This window comes from Ammospiza nelsoni, chromosome 6 (assembly GCF_027579445.1).
Source record: "Ammospiza nelsoni isolate bAmmNel1 chromosome 6, bAmmNel1.pri, whole genome shotgun sequence".
NCBI lineage: Eukaryota > Metazoa > Chordata > Aves > Passeriformes > Passerellidae > Ammospiza > Ammospiza nelsoni.
Genome location: NC_080638.1, coordinates 38,114,320 through 38,133,335, shown reverse-complemented (window position 1 = coordinate 38,133,335; position 19,016 = coordinate 38,114,320). Strand labels below are relative to the sequence as shown.

Below are 19,016 nucleotides of genomic sequence, written 5' to 3'. Positions count from 1 at the left end.
ATCCTATGAAAATGTTCAAAGTACAAAAAATCACTTGGCTGGTTCATACAGCTGGGATATTTTTAACAATTTCACATGACTCTTCTCACTCCTAATTTCCTCCTTAATGTCTCAACAGCTCAACATGTCTCTTCACTGGCTGCATCAAGGCTTATTTAGTAAGCATTTCTTCTATAAACTCACATGTCCATCATTTAGCTTTCCAATTCAATAGCCAAGTGTTTTCCTCTTGTAAATAAACACCTGAACAGTCCTTTCAAAAAACCTGAGCCTTGTCCACTGATACCCTGAACACTACTAAAAGGTAGAATTTGGTGGCACAGAACAAAAAGTGGTTTCAATGATTCAGTGACTTCCACATTTTGAAAGGAGTTTCAAACCTGCCTTCAAAAATAAAATCCCGAATGTGTCACATGTGATCACAGCCAGAAACACTTTACACTCCTCTTCCAAAAGCTGTAAATAAATACAAAAGACCACTGGTAGATGAGAATAAGCTATGATCAAGATTCTCTTTGTCTAGTATGAGAGAATTCTCTGCTGGAGACCCTACAACTGCAGGACAGTCTTTGTTTTATCCAACTACTATTCACTATCTTTCAGCACAAAAGAAACTGCATGTGCTGCAATAGCATCTCTGAGAAGTCTGACCCAGTCACTGTCTAGTAGGAGTTTATACATCTCAAATACTTGAACTGGCTGCTTTGGAGACACATGCTCTAGTGTGCTATCTGCACTACAGTTCTAAGAAACAAAGAAAGACAATTTACAGTACTTCAGAAAATCTTCAGGTTAAATAAGGAGATGCCTACTGAATTTAGGCATCTTCCAAAAATAATGAAGTGCTGCAATTCTGGATTAAGCTACTAAATTTGTCTTCTGAATTCCTCAAGGAAAAATTTTTCTTGCTTGTGGATGTTCTAGAAAGTCATGCTTCATGAAATGGTTGGTCAATTGTCATTACACTTTCTCTAAGGCACGGAAGGAGACAATTTAATCTGTGTGCAAGCACAAAGCTAGAAGTGTGAAGGTATTATTTAAGTAAAGTTCCAATTCTCTGTTGCTTTCTATTACGCAACCACGACTCTCAAATGCTTCTTACACCAAGATCTTCCATCAATTATCAGACATTCTAGTTCACTAGTTTTAGCTTTTAAACTCCCTGTATATCTATAGTACGTATCTATAATAAAAGAGGGAGAGATAGAGAGCCTTCAACATGTCTTTTTTTCTGACAGTTTTTTAAAAATTTGGTTCCTTCATCTGCATCCTTTTGATTTTCCGTAACTTTTTTCTATGTTCTCACTCTGTTTGTGTTCTGGTCCAGTTGTCATTTTCAACATATCCTCACCAAACATAATTGCTGCTGCAATATTCTATATCAGAACAATATGATTTATTTGCTTCTCTGTCCTGCTAGTTTTACAACACCTCTAGGTTTAAATAACTAGATCCTTCTTACGTGACATCACAATAATCTATTTCAAGACAGTGCACATCCTCTTTGCCTAGGCTACTCTTTTCTCAAAGTATCTCATAGTGCCTAATAAATTCTCTTGCACCTTCTTTTCTGATGCCAGTTGTGACCAGGGCTCCATCCCATCTAACTAGAACTTCACCACATGGGGTTCAAAGCATTTCAGAGAAAACAACAAGGTGGATCTGCACCTAAATGCATAATCAGTCTGCAGGACACTTCCATTTTTAGGCCCCAACATATTTTCACAACTCTTGGTTTCTCCACAGAACATACTTCAGCATAAAGGAAGATCAAAGTCTACCTGGCACAATATTCATTTTCCATATCATATACTACACCATGCAGTATATGCTTGAGGAGAGTAAAAAGGGCAAGAGAGAAAAAAAAAACTACCAGCAATATTTTTGTGGTATATGCTCCCAGCTTTCTGTAGATGGTGGCTTACATAGGCTTTTGCATAAGGTGTTGTAAGAGCCATCTGGGGATTTATCCTTCACTAATTCACTCCAACTCCTTCAAGTTATGTACTTGTGGTCCTCACATCATGGTGAATGCAGTTTTGGCATTCCAGAATGTACATTATGAAAGCACACAGAGTTTATGTTCAGTACCTAAAGTTGGCATAATTTTTTTCACTCAACGAGAAGCAGTAACTTCTCTACATCTTCCCAGCATTGGTTTTGTAAATTTATATAATTGCTCCTCCTGAGAAATGTTCTAAGCTAATCAATTTTGTGCATCTTTATCCAAGAGTTACAATTACTCCCATATGTATTATCTTTTCCAATTCTTTCCTGTTCTGAGAAAGGCTGAACCAAATTGCAACCAGTATCAAAACTGTGTATATAGCACCACATTATGTAATAGCATGATTTTTCTCCCTCCAGAACATTTACTTTTTTTTTTTTCTTGCTTGACAGCAAGTACAGAAAGTTTAAGTTTTCAGAGAGCTGTCTATGATGATTTCAAAGTCTCTTCCCAAGTGACAACAGCTATACTAACATTTAGACTGCTGAAAAGTCATAGAGTGTCTGCTAACAACATCCACAGCCAGGTTCCTATCATGTTCAGTCTGTGTTTCTGAATACATGCCACAATCACAGTAAGTCCATCTCTCCCAGTTCAATTCCTTCCCCTACAGTGGCCAATGGAACTTCTCAGGACTCATTCTCCACTACAACAGGTGAGACTATCATTCCCACACTTAGGTTTGTAAATTTGGTGATCTGTGTATTTCTCTAATTTTATTCCACAGATGGATCTGGTGTACCTCAACTCCCATGCTACAACACAAGACTACAGAAACTGCCAATTTACTGATCCAAACCAGTAATTTCTATGTACACCTAGAATGTATATAATTACTGAGCAAAGAAGCCAATCTCTAAGTAAGAATCTCACACTAACTTTACTTACACAAAACACATTTAATGTGTCCTCATCAACACTGACATTTAAAATCCCATGACATTCAATTCACACACTGAAATCCAGAACCAAAAATAAGTGTTTTACTGTTTCTTGTAATAAAATAATTTATAGCATATTGAAATGTTCAATAAACAACAAGTAGTGGAAGGAAATAAGCAGTCCTTTTAGAAAGACCCTTATAATAGGAAGCTCTCCAAAGCTGAATTAACATTACTATAATTTACACTAACTGATTATTAAACAAGGTCTCAAACATTTCATGAAGTGTCACTCAAGCCCTTATTTTAAGGCCTACCCATTCCAAAGAAAGAATACAAGACTACAATTAATATGACACTATGAAAATGCCTAGGAGAAGGTAGGTGCATTCTTTGCTTCACTAAAAATGGGTGACAACAGAAGCATTGTAGTTTTCCAGGCATATAGCTCTTTGGTCACTTTGGGTCTGGAGAATGCTGAGGGAATAAGTGGAGCAGGATAACTATCGTACATACCCTGGCACCTTGGTCCTAACTGAGTTGTTTAGGAATTCTTTATATAATTCTCATTATGTTTCCTTTGAACAGATACCTCATTAGCAATACAACTCAAACACACAACATGTGTTTTATGAGTATTTCAAAACATATTTGTTTACAGTTTTCAGTGATTCTCTCGCACTACTAAATTAATGCATGTGCTCCTCCCTTGTGTGGTAGTCAGTCTTCCATTAGGAGAAATGACTGATGCCTGTTTTACCCTCTTGAGTTTGTTTCCTCTCTGTTGATTAATTCCAAAGTTACAAACACAGACTGGTGTACAGTCTCCTAACTACTGAAACCTATTCTATGCCAATTTTGAAGTGATCACAGAAGGAATTCTCAGGAGATCATCTAGTGCAACCTTCTGCTCAAATAACAGTCAACACTGAAGTCAGATTTGGGTGCTTATCTAAACTTCCCTTTAATATCTCCAATTTACCCCACAATCTCTCTGGATAACCTGAACCAGTGTTTTAATAAACTTCAGAGCAAAAGTATTCCCTTTCTTTCTACTCAGAACCTCCTATGTTAATGACATTGTACTTCAGTTCTTTAGCCTGGCTGCACCTTTTCAGTAATCTCTTCATAGGTATGGGAAGCCTCCTCTGGTACCTCCTCAGCCTCTTCCTCTCCAAGCTGAATAAACCCACATAATATTAGCAACTCCAGCCCCTGACCCCCTTTTGCTAGACTCAAGTTTGTCAACACCCTTCTTGCAGTATTTCAGATGATGTCCAACAAGTGAGTGTAGAGCAAAAATTAGTACCTGCTTCTACTGCTGTAGTGTCTGCCCCTTCTACTGGGAAAATCCAATACAGAAGGCATGATCAGCCCATTCTCCACCACAACCACAACATCCTTTTCATTAGCACTGACATGGACCCAGTCAAGTGCTCAGCATCTACTACTGCAGGGGTTTAGTCCTTGCAGTTCTAGTTGAATGGCCTGGCTTTGTCCTCACTGAATTCCTTCAGGTTCCTACTATCCCATTCCTCCAGCTTGTCTATGTTCCCTTCAGCAGAAGCCCTGGTCTGAAATACATTAACCACACCACCCACTCTGGAATCACTCTCCAACCTAATGAAAGTACCAAATGTATTGTAGAGCCATTTAAACCAGAATCACAAGTAGGAGTCATGGCCTGTGTGCATTTTTTGCTAAACATAAAGCTTCATGGGCAGTTGAGTCAACTTCACTGAACAATATGACTGAAAACAATGGTCTCACTCCCCCCTCACCCATCACTCCCTCCTTGCTCCTGCTCCCTGCCTTGCACTTGTTTTGGCACATGTTTGACTCTTAACTTAGCAGCTGTAATACTACATAGCAGAACTTTTACCATTTTTGCTGATACAGCTTTTCAGAACAGGGAATTCCACTGATTCAGAGACATCTGACAAGTGCCCAAAACTAAAAGTGACACAAACTCATACACCATACCAAGGGGGTGTCCAGGTCTGTTCTCTCTGCCCAACACAACAGGTTCCTAAAACCCTCCAGCTCTCCCAAGCCCCTTGAGTAAAAGGGCAGGCAATCAATCTTGAATTTCTCAATTTTCCAGCTACAAGGAATATATCTCAATGATGTACCTGACTTCTTTACCACAACAAGCACTGCTGACTCATTTTCTTTGCCTATTTCTACCAAACCTCATTCTCTGGAGACAAACTTTGCCTTATCTATACTGTGAATGTAAAAATCTAGCCTCGCAGGATATTCAGCATAAAAGACCATGGTACAAGGTAGGTTTGAAGGACATTTGAAGAAGGCGATATTCTTTTACTTGAATTACCTCCAAAACTGTAAATTTCCCAGCATCACAAAAATAGTCTCAATATCAAAAGCAGCAATTATTGTACGTATCCCAAGTACATAATTTTTAATTTCTCTTAGAGCTCTCCATAGGAACCATGTGAGATAGCAACATTTAGCTCTGTCAAATTCTTTCCCACATCTTTATTCCATTCCTTGTCTCACAACTGAGAAACTGAATTATTAAAACACAAATTATTATAATAAGCATCTCTTTGCTAAAGTATTTAATGTACAATTACCACTCCATTAATGTTACAAGTTTTCTATGAAGTATGGAATCTAAAATTTATAATCTGGTCAATGAAGTACATGGATAGCAATATTCTATAAAAATTAAAAACATTTGAAAGCTCAGAGGAAAAAAAACATTAAAATATTGATATTAAAGTTGAATATCATGAAGAACTGTATGTAATCAATGGCAAAACTACTAGTATTTGCAATGTTAATTTGATGTCTCCTTCCTTGGTAAAACAGAATGAAATATAATCTATGTCAAACTTCTCACCAATGCATGAACAAATACAAAAAGTAAACCCAAAACACAAAAAATTACTAAAGTAAAAAAAAAAAACCTGACACGCTAAGAGTATCAGATAGCATTAGTCATCTTACCTGAATTATTTTAAGTATGGGAAAACTTAAAAATCAATAACAGTAGGTGTTGACTAGTACACAAACAGTCCATGGAATAGCTCATCACTAAATCTGAAGTGTGTGTAACAGCATAAAAACATTACCAACAAAACACTCAAGCTACAAAGTTGGCATAAATATGTACACTTTTCACACTTAAAATTGGACATTCAATAAATATTTTTTCCATTATACTGCAAAACAAAATTCAAACCATATCAACATTTTGTTGAAGACATTAAATCACCCTCCAGAAATCTGTTCCTCTCTGTCAAACTACTGAATATCTACCTTATTCTCTCCATGAGTTCTTAGAGAAATACAGAACTCATGCAATTCATACAGCATACTTCAAAAAGTATCTCAATTCTGTAACACGTATTTTGAAAAAAGGTAACGGTCTACATTGGATTTTCTTATTTAAAAACAGCAGGTAATATTTTTTTCTAGTATACCTTAGCATAGCACCATTACTTGTATATAAAAGCAGCCACTGCAATTTTCTTAAAAATCAAAGTTTCCCTGCTAAGTACCTTTCCATAAACCCGGTTTACCAAAAACCAATATCTTATAAAAATTCATTTCAAATGATGCAACAAAATGAAGTTCTCTTCAGTCCATCAGGAGAAAGCAAAAAGCCGACCAGAACACCTATACAATCAAAATACTCTTTTGGAAGCTCATAACCAAAAATAGCTACCAATGAGAGTCAATTCAAATAGTTGTCCTCATGTGCAAGTTACAAACCAATTTGAAAAGGATGTGACAGAGGTAAAAGCACACAAATACCATACATGTTACTAGTAACAGGAAAGTGCTCAAATAGTCTGTAAAAGGTTACAGATAAGACCACAATATGTTAACCAAAAATCAAGTTTTTTGAAAACATTATATATTTATACCAAGACATTTAGTGAAAAACTTGGTAATTCATCATTAGCAAGTTACTTACTTGAAAGGAAAAAAAAAATCTTTTTATCATATTGTTCAGTGAACCAAGAAAGAGCTCTGACAACCAACCCAAATATTACTCATCCTGCTATAATTACAATGAATTCAAAAATTAAAGGCTCGGACAGAAAAAAGGCTTTCCTATAATTGTGGACAATGTAAAAACACAGAAGCAAAGCTTGTTTACAATATTTAGCAAATCTTTCCTCCTTTCTTATCCAGAAGTGACAGTAGTATAAAATTTAAAATGTTCTCACATGGTATTGTGATTTGTTTTTAATCAATAGATTCCAACAAAACCAAGTATTATGTGCTCTTGCTGCCTGGCACTCCCAGTAGCAGTGACAGTGCAGGTGGCTGTGAAATGGAGGTTCTAACACACATTTACAGCTTACCAGCCTCACATCTACTCAGGCATTGACCTGAGTTAACTGCCTCCCAGTTTCTGCTTCCAATACTACCAAAAAGATTACAAGGGGATTCAAGCTCTGTGCTAATGTTTCAAGAACTAATTGGTTGGCTCCATAAAGTTATACCAGTTTAGAATAAAGCTTTTTGTTGAAAAATACTAAAGAGGAAGAGAGACAATAACCTTCACTTATACGAACAGACTTAGGTTCTGTTCCTTATCTTTACCAGATCACCCTTTACCTTGACAGGAACAGTATGGCTCCTTCAGAAGAAAAAAAATCTGTTGATTTATAAAAGGCTAGAAAATTAAGCTCCTGAATTTTCTTTGGTTTTTCCAAACTGTCCCTCTTCTACTGACACACAATTTTTTTTGGTGAGGATGTTTCCAGAACATGATGGTAAAACAAAAATCTGATGGTACTTTCTGCATGGGCTCAATTCTTTAAGGTTTATGGTGGAGCAAGAATCTTCAAAAACACTTCAACATACTATTGTCTCATCCAGGCATCTGAAATAGAGGAAACTGTTCTTCACTGTGTACTTTCTAGCCTCAGTCAAAATTTAGATGAGAGGGTACAAAGCATTGCCTTGTATAATTTCACGAGACAGAAACAGGAAACATTAAAAATTAAGATCAGCCTTTCAAGTCGAGATTAATCACAAATTCAGCCACAATCTCAATTACATGGGAAGGAGCTGAACCCCATGGAAGTACCTGATGAGGAAACACTAAACAACTATATCCTCTGTAAGAGAAATAACCAGATTAGCTGAGTTGGAAAAGACTGCACTTCTTGATTAGGAAGACAGTGATAATAAACACTGGTATTCAGTGCAGTTGACACTGACAGCAGACTGACTGCTATGAGACAGACGAGTGCTGAATGACTCCCCAGGGCCAAGCAGCCTTATCACACAGGAATGGTGCCACTCTCAACTCCAGCTGCAGCCAATAGCCCCTGACTTGCCTTGTGCAGGCTGATAATCCCCACCACATTTGTAGAATTTTCTCAGACAGTCACAAAGTCAATGATGCGACCGTATATCAGTACAGGATTTGAAGGCAATGCAAGTGAACATTCTTTTCTCTCAAAGGCAACAAATACATTCTATGAGAACCCGGCTTGAAACTCAAATACCCACAGCATATTAATTCAATATAAAAATAACACACACCAGAAATAAAACTCTCACAGCTAAGTATGGAAGCTGAAAGCAACACCAAAGCTACTTACACACAATGCAGAGTAGAAAAAAAAGAGGAGAAAGAAAATTCTAGTACAGATCAAAACCAGAGGTTTTGTTCTACGTGTTTAACAGAACTAGGAAGACAACTAGGGGCATCATGTTAGTCGGGCTGACATTCATGGCCAGAATTAAAACTCTCCAGGTGTACAGCAGCATTCCAGGATGAGCTAACATAACACAGCCAACGGAAAAGTTGTGCCTTCTGAGGGGACCCTACATTTTGAACACATAGCAGCTTAACCCAACATCTTATTTTCCCAAGACAGGTCATGAGAAGAGAACAGACGTACAAAATGTTTTGCCTGTTTGCATGGTTTGATGATTACAATGAAAAAAGGGAACAAATAATGTTCTCACACTATTATAGTTCTCCCTCTTCCCCACAAGCTGGTGAAAATTCTTTGGGAGAAGTACTTTTTTTTTTTGAAAGTTCTTCACAAAGACAACAATATTTTTAAGCAAATAAAACTTCTAGAACTGGACTTACAAGAATACTTTCATTGTTTGAAAGTATTCTTAAAAAGTGGAACATGTTCAAACTAAGTTATTGCTAGATTCTACAAACTCTTGAAATTAAATACCAGCCAATATCTGTTTTATATACCTATGCATAGTAGCTGTACATAGCCACTTTTAAAGAACACCAGTGTCAGTGACTCACCTATAAATGATGCTCGTTTGACTTGGGTTGGGGCCTTTTTTGCTACAAAAACCAGCAAACACAACACACACACACACATATATATATATATATATATATATATATATATATATATATTCCTCCTTTCCCATTTTTAACTAGATGAGCTGGAAAAAGCAGAAGTAGGAGGGCAGAAAATACAGCTCTTACCTTTAATGCATAGAAAGTAAAGGTTAAAGACAGATCTGTACTAATACCTCTGACTCCAAAGAGATCAGTGCCTGAGGTTTCACCTAATTTCTTTATTGCAATAATGCAGTATGTAAGTATTCAAAAACAGCTATGAAGCTTACCACCTGTGGTAGTTATTTTAGAAACACTTTTCTTACAGATGGCAACAAAACTGAATTTTACTGTAAGAAAGAAAACCCTTTAGATTTTTTTCTTGCTAAAACTGCTACTCTCATCTTACAGTCAAAATTGTATTAGAGATATAAACAAATTTGGAAAAAAGATGCTGTTTTACTTTGCAATAAACAATATTCTCATTCCAGACACACATCTAAAGATGGTCCTGCACATGCTTCAGTTCAGTCACACTGTCACTTACTTCAAATACAGCAATATAGGATTTAGAAAACTTCAGAGCAAGCAGGACCTATACACTAGCTGAAAGCTAGTGCTCACAATCTTTAAAAACAAACAAACAAACAAACAAACAAAAAAACGCCCAAAACCCCAAACAAAACCCAACCACGGATACTCCCAAACCTCAAAACAAGTCCCCACTCCTAACTGTAGTCTTCTGTTTGACCAGCAAAATCGTCCTACTTGCCCCATGGTCACACACTAAATAGGCTGAAAGCAGGGACAAACACAACCATAAAGCCAGGGAGATAAGAGAGAGAAAACCATACTGTGAAATTTCACCCTAGTGTAAACACATATATATGTTAATATTTTACATTAAACTGGGAAATTACATCTTCAATAGATTAACATTTTTCATGGAGTATTACACAGTATTTAGAAAATAAGTGTTTCTGTCTCTGCAACAAGTTAAAATGCAAAATCAGGTTTACCTTCACAATCAAAAAAGCGAGCAGACTAAAGATACTAAGTCAGAAACCATTTCAAACACCTGTTTTCTATAACTGCAAAAGGCAGATTTCAGAGCTTTTAAATACATTAAATAAAACACAGTGGCAACAGTAAGACATGTAAGACTGGACTGCCATGGGGTTAAAAGTCATTTGTCACCAGAAAGTGATGTAAGTTTTATTAATTACAGGGAACATGTTAAACCTCAGACATTTGTCAAAAGGTATTAAAGTATTTGTATAAATAAAGTCAAAAAACCATCACATATTACACATAAAATTTAGAAAACACATTCTACTTTTAAAATGCACCTAGCCCACAATTATTTATTTCTAGGATAAAATTCTAAAAGTACTTTAAAACAGAAAATGAGAGGTATTACTCATTATGCAAAATGGGAAAGTCTTTCCTCTAACAGTCCTCCTATCTTACCTGTATCTTCAATGAATTGCACACATTTTTCAACAAACAGAGGTATGGGTTTCTCAGGTGTAACCAAATCCTGTAGGGGCATCCCAAAGTAATTACTTTCCCAGTTTCTACGGATTGGAGGATTGAATGTCTTAGTTTTCTTTTTCGGCTACAATAAAACAGAGTTATTTAAGTAATATTCAAGCAAAATTTTAACCAGCTCATATTTCAATCAGTCAGTAAACAACCATATCATACATCTATCAGACATTAAAATTCCTCTACAGCAAACTGAATGAATAAAAATTAAATGTACTTTTAAAATTACGAAGTACTTAACTATAAAGTAATTATACGTTAGATAAAAAGCACTAAACTTCCATAAGTTTTGATCCTTTTTGCATTACCTTAGGAACAGGATTAACCCATACATCAGTAACTGAAATTATTACAGGAAGAGAAGTAAAGACAGCACTTGTTTAGAGTGCTGTGATTTGTTTAGTCTTTCAGCAGTGCTCACAGGAACCACACCTGAACCACACCTCTTCAGAAATTGCAAGGGTCAAACTCCAGTGTCATTCACCAAAACAAAGTTGGTGTCTTCTGCACATACCTAAAGATACTAAATAATCTTTATATTGCAACTACACAAGAAACATGATCATGGAGAACGACTAACGAGCAATAAAGCCTTGAAGCTAAAGTTTCAGCACTCACACTAAGCATGAATGCTTTGTCACAGGCACAGGATTTTAGCCAAAAGGAGGTTTCTACACAACCAAATCTAAGATGGTGAGTTTGATACAGAATTTTCCCGGTTTTATTTTTTTTCCACTGAGAAGGACTTTTATCAGTGGAACTGATAAATCAGCCTTGGATGACTACAAGAATTGTATTGTATCAGATATCATAATTCATGCCTGAATAGTGATGAAAATATAAATTACATCAAAAGTATTTATTTAGGCAGCATCCAGTTCAGATGGGCAACAGCTGAAAGGGCCAAGCTGAAGCTAAACATGTAAAACTCAGTGAAAACATCTTTGTCAAATGATAATGTCAGATCATTTTAGATACATATATGAAGGCAGAAAAGAAAGGAAAAACAATTCAATTTCTTTTTCCCAAGGTGTTCAGTACACATCACCACCACCACAGAATAAACAAAGCAAGATATACTCAAGACTGTATAGCTAAGATCAACAAGACAGAAAAGGCTCTGTGTGTCTCTTGGAAAGCAGTTGGATAAATGGAATTATAAGCTAAGACTCTACAGAAATTTATGAAAATTACAAATATTATCTGCATAGAATACCTGGAAATGGTATGAAATATTGGACACAGCTACAAAATTAGAGTAAAGAATGCTCTTTTCTAATAGTTGGCCTGCTTTTAGAGGACAGGTTGCAAGGGAATGCCATATCATATTTGGTATTATGCACACAGAAATGCAAAAGGTTTCTCATACGAACTCTTTTCCTGAATACAGTTTAATCCCTAATTTGAAAAGTGAGATTTTTTTCTCTAAAGAACTTAATGAAGCATAAAGAATGAAAGAATAAAGAGAAAAAGGAAAGAGAAAACCCCAACCCTGACATCCTCTGCAAACTGGTCTAAATGCAGAGTAGAAGAGATGACCACTGCAAAACTATTCCAAAATCATGAAACTACAATTTCACCAGACAGTTACAACAGTAAATTTATCAGCTATTTCTCATTATCTATCATTATGTATTTTGCATCTCTCCTGTCCAATATTTATTAAAATACCTCTCTCTCATTATTTTCCTTTCTTTTAGGGTGTGTGAGTGCATAAACTCTCCACTGACAGCATAAATCAAATCCTCCCACAAATAACACTAGCTACATGATCTTCAAAAACAATACTTCTGCAAATCAAAAGTAAAATTTTAAGGCTTTAAGAAAAAACAACATGCTCTTTCCTGATTTTAGACTTCCATACTTTCCTAAGTCTAGATTGCTTAAGTGGAAAACTTGTTCTGAACAAAAAGGTGTTCTGTGCTAAAGACCTGATTTTGCCTAAAGACCAACTGACTTGAGGGAAAAAAATATGGGGTCTTACTGCTAACACAAGTAAGTCTCAGTGAAAGCTCTTCTTTATCCCTGTTCCCCACTCTGAGAAAACAGCATTTTTTCTGATCCATCAGACATAGAATGGAACTTTTAGATTTGCTAGTCAAGACAATGACTACCATCATTTTTTCTGTGTAAAATTAACTTTTAAAATATCTCTAATGAAACAATAAAGAAACTGTTAAACATCAAATTATTCATTTAGTTAAACAGCACCTGAGTAAGGTGAACCACTTAAAAATTCCTAGATTTTGGCAGAGAGATCATGATTTTGCCCCAGATATTTTTAGTTCAATCATCCCCCCACACACCTACGCCTTCCAATGCAGCAGTCACGTAATACTGCATGCAGCAAGTACCAATCCAGGCACAGCCAAAACCAACTTTTATGCTTCTTCTGCATCATCAGAAAAATGGACTAATGGGCACCAAGTTAAAGAAGACAGGAACCAGCACAAAAGTTTTGTTACTTAAGCCTAGCAAAAAGCTCCTTGTTCACATACCACTGTTTTCATGCTAGTAATTAAAATACAAGCCCAAGACCATAAAGTTGAAATCCCTAGTTTTCCTAGAGATCTGTGGGGCTTTGTATAATGGATTGCTGCACTTATGTTGAGCTTTCAGCATGGGTTTCATCACTTGCTCCTTGCCAAAGACAACTGCTCTTCATACCATAGCAGAGGTTAGCGCCAAACCTCCAACTGATCCTTATATATTGTGGCAGGAAAGCATTTTAACTCTGAGAATTCCACACTTGCCTTGCATTGCATTTACTTGCAAAACTGCTTTCTTTTGCAGTACTTCAATCACCAAAATACATGTTGCAAAAGATTAGCTGAAGTCCTCTTAATGTAAGACAAGGTAAACATAAAAACATTTGCTCTAGCATGGTACAGTATCCAAGTCTTGATTTCAAAACCAGAAATATTATTACAAAGAACATTAACTTCAAAAATACAAATATAAAGAATACTAAGCTTAACCCTCTTGACCACGGGAACTAGGGAGTCAGCTAAGCAGTACTCGTCATCTAGAGAGAAACTAGGCTAAGGCTTCAGCCAGCTGTGAGTTTTGAGAGGACAACACACATAAATACAACCTTTTAAAATTAATCTAGAAAACTAAAAACTGCCAAAATCCTATCAAGCCTCTTTATGGATGGGCTGCTTACTTTAGCAAGCCTTCTGTTCAAGACAGGCTTTTTTTCCTCTCATTACCATCCCACCAGAACATCCATTAATTATTTCTTTATTAAACAAGAAATTCAGCCACTTCCCTACCTCCAAAAGACTTCACTACTACTTTTGATGCAAAGGAAATTTTCTGCCTGCTTCATCTGCAGTCGGCCCTAGGGTCATGGAGGGCAAAGTCAGTATTTTCAGAACTAGTAAAATACTTCATAAAACCACGCACTGAGAACAGCATTCATTTTATAGGCTTAATAAAAGTATTTGTAATCTCTAATTCACAGCTAGCTCTCCAGAAACTGCATGATATATGAATAATGCAGATCACTGTCCCTAACATGCTCTTCCTTCCCTTCATGCTTTCTGCCATTTTTAGAATTCCAGTTTGTTACACTGTTTTAAACTACAAAGGTTTAAGAAGACATATGGCTCTAAATATGCATATTAAGAGTGTTAAATTTGAAAAGAGAAAACCTGAAAGTACAGATTCTGGTATTTCCTATAATTCTCAGTAGAAAAAAAAAATCACTGCACATTCCAGTCTGAAGTAGACAGTATTTTACTAAATTAACCAGTGAATTTACACAAGAACAGCTGAATAAAAATCTAAGTTGATCTCCCATTGCTCACATGTTTAGCATAGTCTTACTAAAACTGAGATCAACATACATGGGATCTACAGTTCCTCACACTATTTCCATAATAGTTTTTACATAAAATTTCATACAGTGTTGAAATTTTAAGGGCAAAAAGCAAGTTTAAGCATAGAAAAAGAGATGACAAATGCACTGCTTCGTGTTCTAAAAAGCCAGAGTAAAATATGTGAGAATTCATGAAGATGGTAGCGGGTTTTTCCTACTAAAATACCGAGAAAAGTTTTCAGATTAATTTAAAGTAAAAAGTATCTTACAATCATCTTGGTATAAAGGAAAATAGAAAGAGGTAATTGACAAACTTCTTTGGAAGCAATGAGTGTTGTCTGCAGACAGGGTTACAAGGCAGAATGTTTTAAAACACTGTTTCTCAGATTTAATTTAGCAATATGGAAACTGCATTCACACAAAAAAAAAATAAAAATCAGACCTTGAATAATCAAAGGCTATTGGCCAAAGAACCTAAATAGTGAAACTTTTCCAGATTTTAGCAATGGCATGCCAAAGAATTATCACTATGCAGTTAATTTACTATATTGTTTACAAGATCTCTCTAGTTTGGATTTGTTTTCAGAAGTACTTAAAAAATTCAAGAGAAGGCTCTGCCTCACCCATTGCAAAAATTCATTCAGGATATTTGCTGTTCTTGATATGTTGTGGAGAATATAAACCTAAACAATTATTCTCTCTATAAGAGGTGAAAAAAATACAGCCTAAATCCAACACTGAATATATCTCAAAGTGTTCACAAAGAGAGGAGCTCTAAAGTAGGTGGGTAAAGTGTTAATACTCATCAATTCCATTGTAAAAACAAATAATAAGGTTATTAATTGTCACTATATGGAATTGCTACAGGTTTCCACATCAGGCAGGCTTCCTGCTGAAGAGGGAATTACTAAATTATGACAAAGGTCAAAAATAACTAGCTATTATTTCATGGTAATAATAACAATAATTCTTCCATACTAACTTACAAATAGTTTTTTAAAGTATTTACATTGGGCTTGTTTACACAGTGAGGCAAAGGAAAGCCAAGGACTACTGTGGTTTGGGCTTTATATTAATGCATAAAAGGCATCAGCTGCAGCTTTAAGGCTACTCAAGCAGTTCATCCTATCTAAGATATCAGAAGGCTTCCCTCAGCAAGATCCTTTTCCTCTAGGAATCCTCATGCCCTTTCCTGACCTGAAATTCTCTGCAGTTTCTGTTGTTTTGCATCTCCAAACTCATTAAGTTAAACTGAAAACAAAAATAATTTATGATACAGCTGGCAAGCCCTGTGCTTTCCATGTGTACCAACACCACTAATGTTTACACTAGACCTTAATGTTAAAAGTTCTAATTGAGACAAGCATCTAATTGTAATTGCCACTTCCAGTTTTGGAAAAAGACACGTAGAAGAATGAGCACACATCTCAGCTGGAGAGGACTAACTTGGCAAAGGAGAAACAGCTGAGGCAAAGCTGCATTTTAACACTTCAAGGTGTGCTCAGTTCCTCTTAAGTTTGTGACCACCATGAAGGAGATAAATAATGGAACATGGAAAGCATGCCAACATAGGGGAGAATTCACTCAGCAAAATGCACTTTTTTGCTATTTTGTTTAAAGGCAGAAAGGACAAGGTGCTTTTTTCCTAGGAGAAACCTTACAGAAGAAGTTCTGTAGGTGAAGAAAAGAAGGCCACTACAGTTAAACAAATATTAGCACACAACACGCACTTCAAATACTGAACAACATGCACTTGAAATATTTCAAGCCCACTGTGCACACACAACTACACATGAACCTGGCTAACAAGTCCTGTGATTCAAGCCAGTCTGCTTGCTTTCTTCTCCTCCTCCTCCTTATTGCTCTTCATATTTATCCCCACCAGAAAAAGTTCAATGGTTCACTTGTTAATAGCACATGCAAGGTCTTATCACAAATCTTCTCAGAACATATGTGCTAATAAAATAAAATAGGATAAAGGTGGGTGTATCACAAATTAGATTATAATGATTCAGTTTTTTCCACTTTTTCTTTTCTAGAGACAAAGACTGAACCATCTGTTGGTTTTACCAATCTAGATTTTAGTAAGGCACGTGGTGATGGCATGTAGGAAACTACAGCCACAACTGGAGGAACAGACAAAAGAGGATACTCAGCAACAAGAAGGACAAAGTCATAGCGTAATGGGAAAATCCTGCACTGGAATGCACAACTAACCAAACTTACGTGCTGTAATGTGCCTGTAGCACATGCTGTAATGTACAGGTACTTTACACGTGTGCATGTACAATAAACCACCTGTACTGTGCAGTATGGAGTCATTGCCTGGAAATTACCAAGGACATGAGCAGGCCAAAGGTACCCAAAGCAGCAGCAACTGCAGCTAAGCAAAGGTTGGGTGCAATCACACAATTGTGTTGGGTAGTAGCTTCTAGTTGATATCAGCAAACACTTGGATTGTGTGATGCACTGTTATGACATTCCTTGTAGTACTATGCACAGTTTCAGTCATCCTCATTCAAAAACAGGTTCAGAGGAAAATTCCTTTTTTTTTTTGTTTTTAATCTTCTAAAACTCAGGCCAAGAAGTAGCCATTTTCTCTTCACTGGTGACTGGCCAAAAAAAGAAACACTTCTGGAGAAAGGATACAATAAGGAAGGGTGAAAACTAGGAATTGCAATATTCCTCACCAGTACAGAGGAAATAAAAGCTCTGGATGAGTTTTTCAGAGTAGTAAGAATGAGGAGATAAAAATCTTCAGAGGAATTATTTCTGTGATAATTGTAAGAAGAGCTCAAGGATGATGCTCTTCCAGTTCTGACTACCAGCATACTGAAACAAGATCTAAGAACACCAGCACAGTGTTATGGACAAAAATAACAGGCAAATAATTCAGACCAAAGCACACTTGCTTAACTGGTCTGAGTTTTAAATTGTTTCTTTTGGCAAAAAGAAACCTTATGTGACCTGGCAAGTAATGTTACCTGCTTGCCACAGGTTTGACATCGTTATACTTGCCACAGTAAAACATTTTAATTTATGCTTCCAAATAGCAACAAGTAGCACAATTCTGAGTATTTACTTCTGCCTTTAATAACATTTGTCCTCAATAGATTTTTAAAGTTTGATACATGTGTGTTTGCCAAACTCCAGCAGTTCATTTTTCTACTGTTTGTCAAATCTTGCTTCCCCCTTCCCATTCACCAACTCTTGCCTTTTTCCCTTCAGTTTTTCTACCTGAACCCTACAATCACTTTACATCCATTCTCTGCCTCCCTATATCTGTCCTAGTGCCTTTTTTTAAAATGTGATTCTATCCTGAGTAGGGACACTGGACGTGAAAGGATCAGGACAGAATGAGCATCCTTCAGCACAGTCGTGTCTCTCCTGAGACACCCTACAAGAAACCCACCCAGAAACACCACATCTCAAACCAACAAAAATGCAAGAGTATCAAGAACATTACATCCTACATGGGCTTTAAAAAAAATAATCTTAGAAAAAGAAAATTCTGAGTCCAGACTTTAAAATTCAAGTTTTTTCAAACCAATTCATTTTGTTCGTAAGATTTCTGTACTTCAGAATCACTATAATTAAAGCAAGAATAGTTACACATGTACCCTATTTTCCCTTTACATAGAGCTGAAAAATTCAGAAAAAGTATCAGTAAGAGATTTAAGAAATAGCCAGAAAGAAGTACACAAGCTCTATTTACCTCTTTCACATTCAAGGGGTCACAATTCTCAGGAAAACCCATCAAGCAGTCCATAAATAGTGGTGCACTAACATCTCTTGCATGGACCAAATAACACTTGACAAGGACAATATCATTTGAATAATTTTTGTGTTTCTGTAATAAAAGACTACTAGTCACTCATCCAAAACAACACAGGAAAACATCCAGAAGTAGTTCCAAAAACTAGAAATGTGCATCTCTTCTGGAATAAAATTAACTGCTAAAAAACCCAAAGAAACAGATAATGAACTAGAATGACTCACTTGAACTGGAACTACTCTAACATCAACTTCATTCAAGTCAACACACGGAGAAGTCACTACTCATCACAAGCACTGAGCACTCAAGATACTTGGAAAACATGCAAACATTTGAGCTACCAAGTCAAATTTGTTTTCTTAATTACAATCATGTCCACAATTATTAGAAGTTTTTACTAATTTAATAGCAGCAGCTTTGCTACGTGTGAGTAAAATACAGCACCCTCCTTCAGAAAAAAACACTCCCATAACCAACAAATCACCAACCAACCAAAATTTAAAACAATTCTATTCTTCAAGAAACTTATCCACTGCAAGAATTACAACAGCCTGAAACTCCCAGCTTAGGCTTCTTCTCAACAGGCCAAAACCAGAAGTGGAGGCTTTGTTGGAGCAATTGGGGGATTTTCTGACAATTTTAGGAAGAGAAGACCCCCCACTATAGTGATCTAC

The 19,016-nt window shown here is 36.3% G+C and overlaps 1 protein-coding gene across 2 annotated transcripts in view; it reads right to left on the bottom strand.

The window, feature by feature from the left end:
• The window catches only part of ARHGAP5 (Rho GTPase activating protein 5), a 47,051-nt gene that overhangs the window by 12,053 nt on the left and 15,982 nt on the right, over positions 1-19,016 (bottom strand). For both annotated transcript variants that reach the window (XM_059475099.1, XM_059475100.1), the window contains exon 4: positions 10,667-10,814. In XM_059475099.1, coding sequence (XP_059331082.1) covers positions 10,667-10,814 — 148 coding nt within the window. The remainder of the gene's footprint in view (positions 1-10,666; positions 10,815-19,016) is intronic.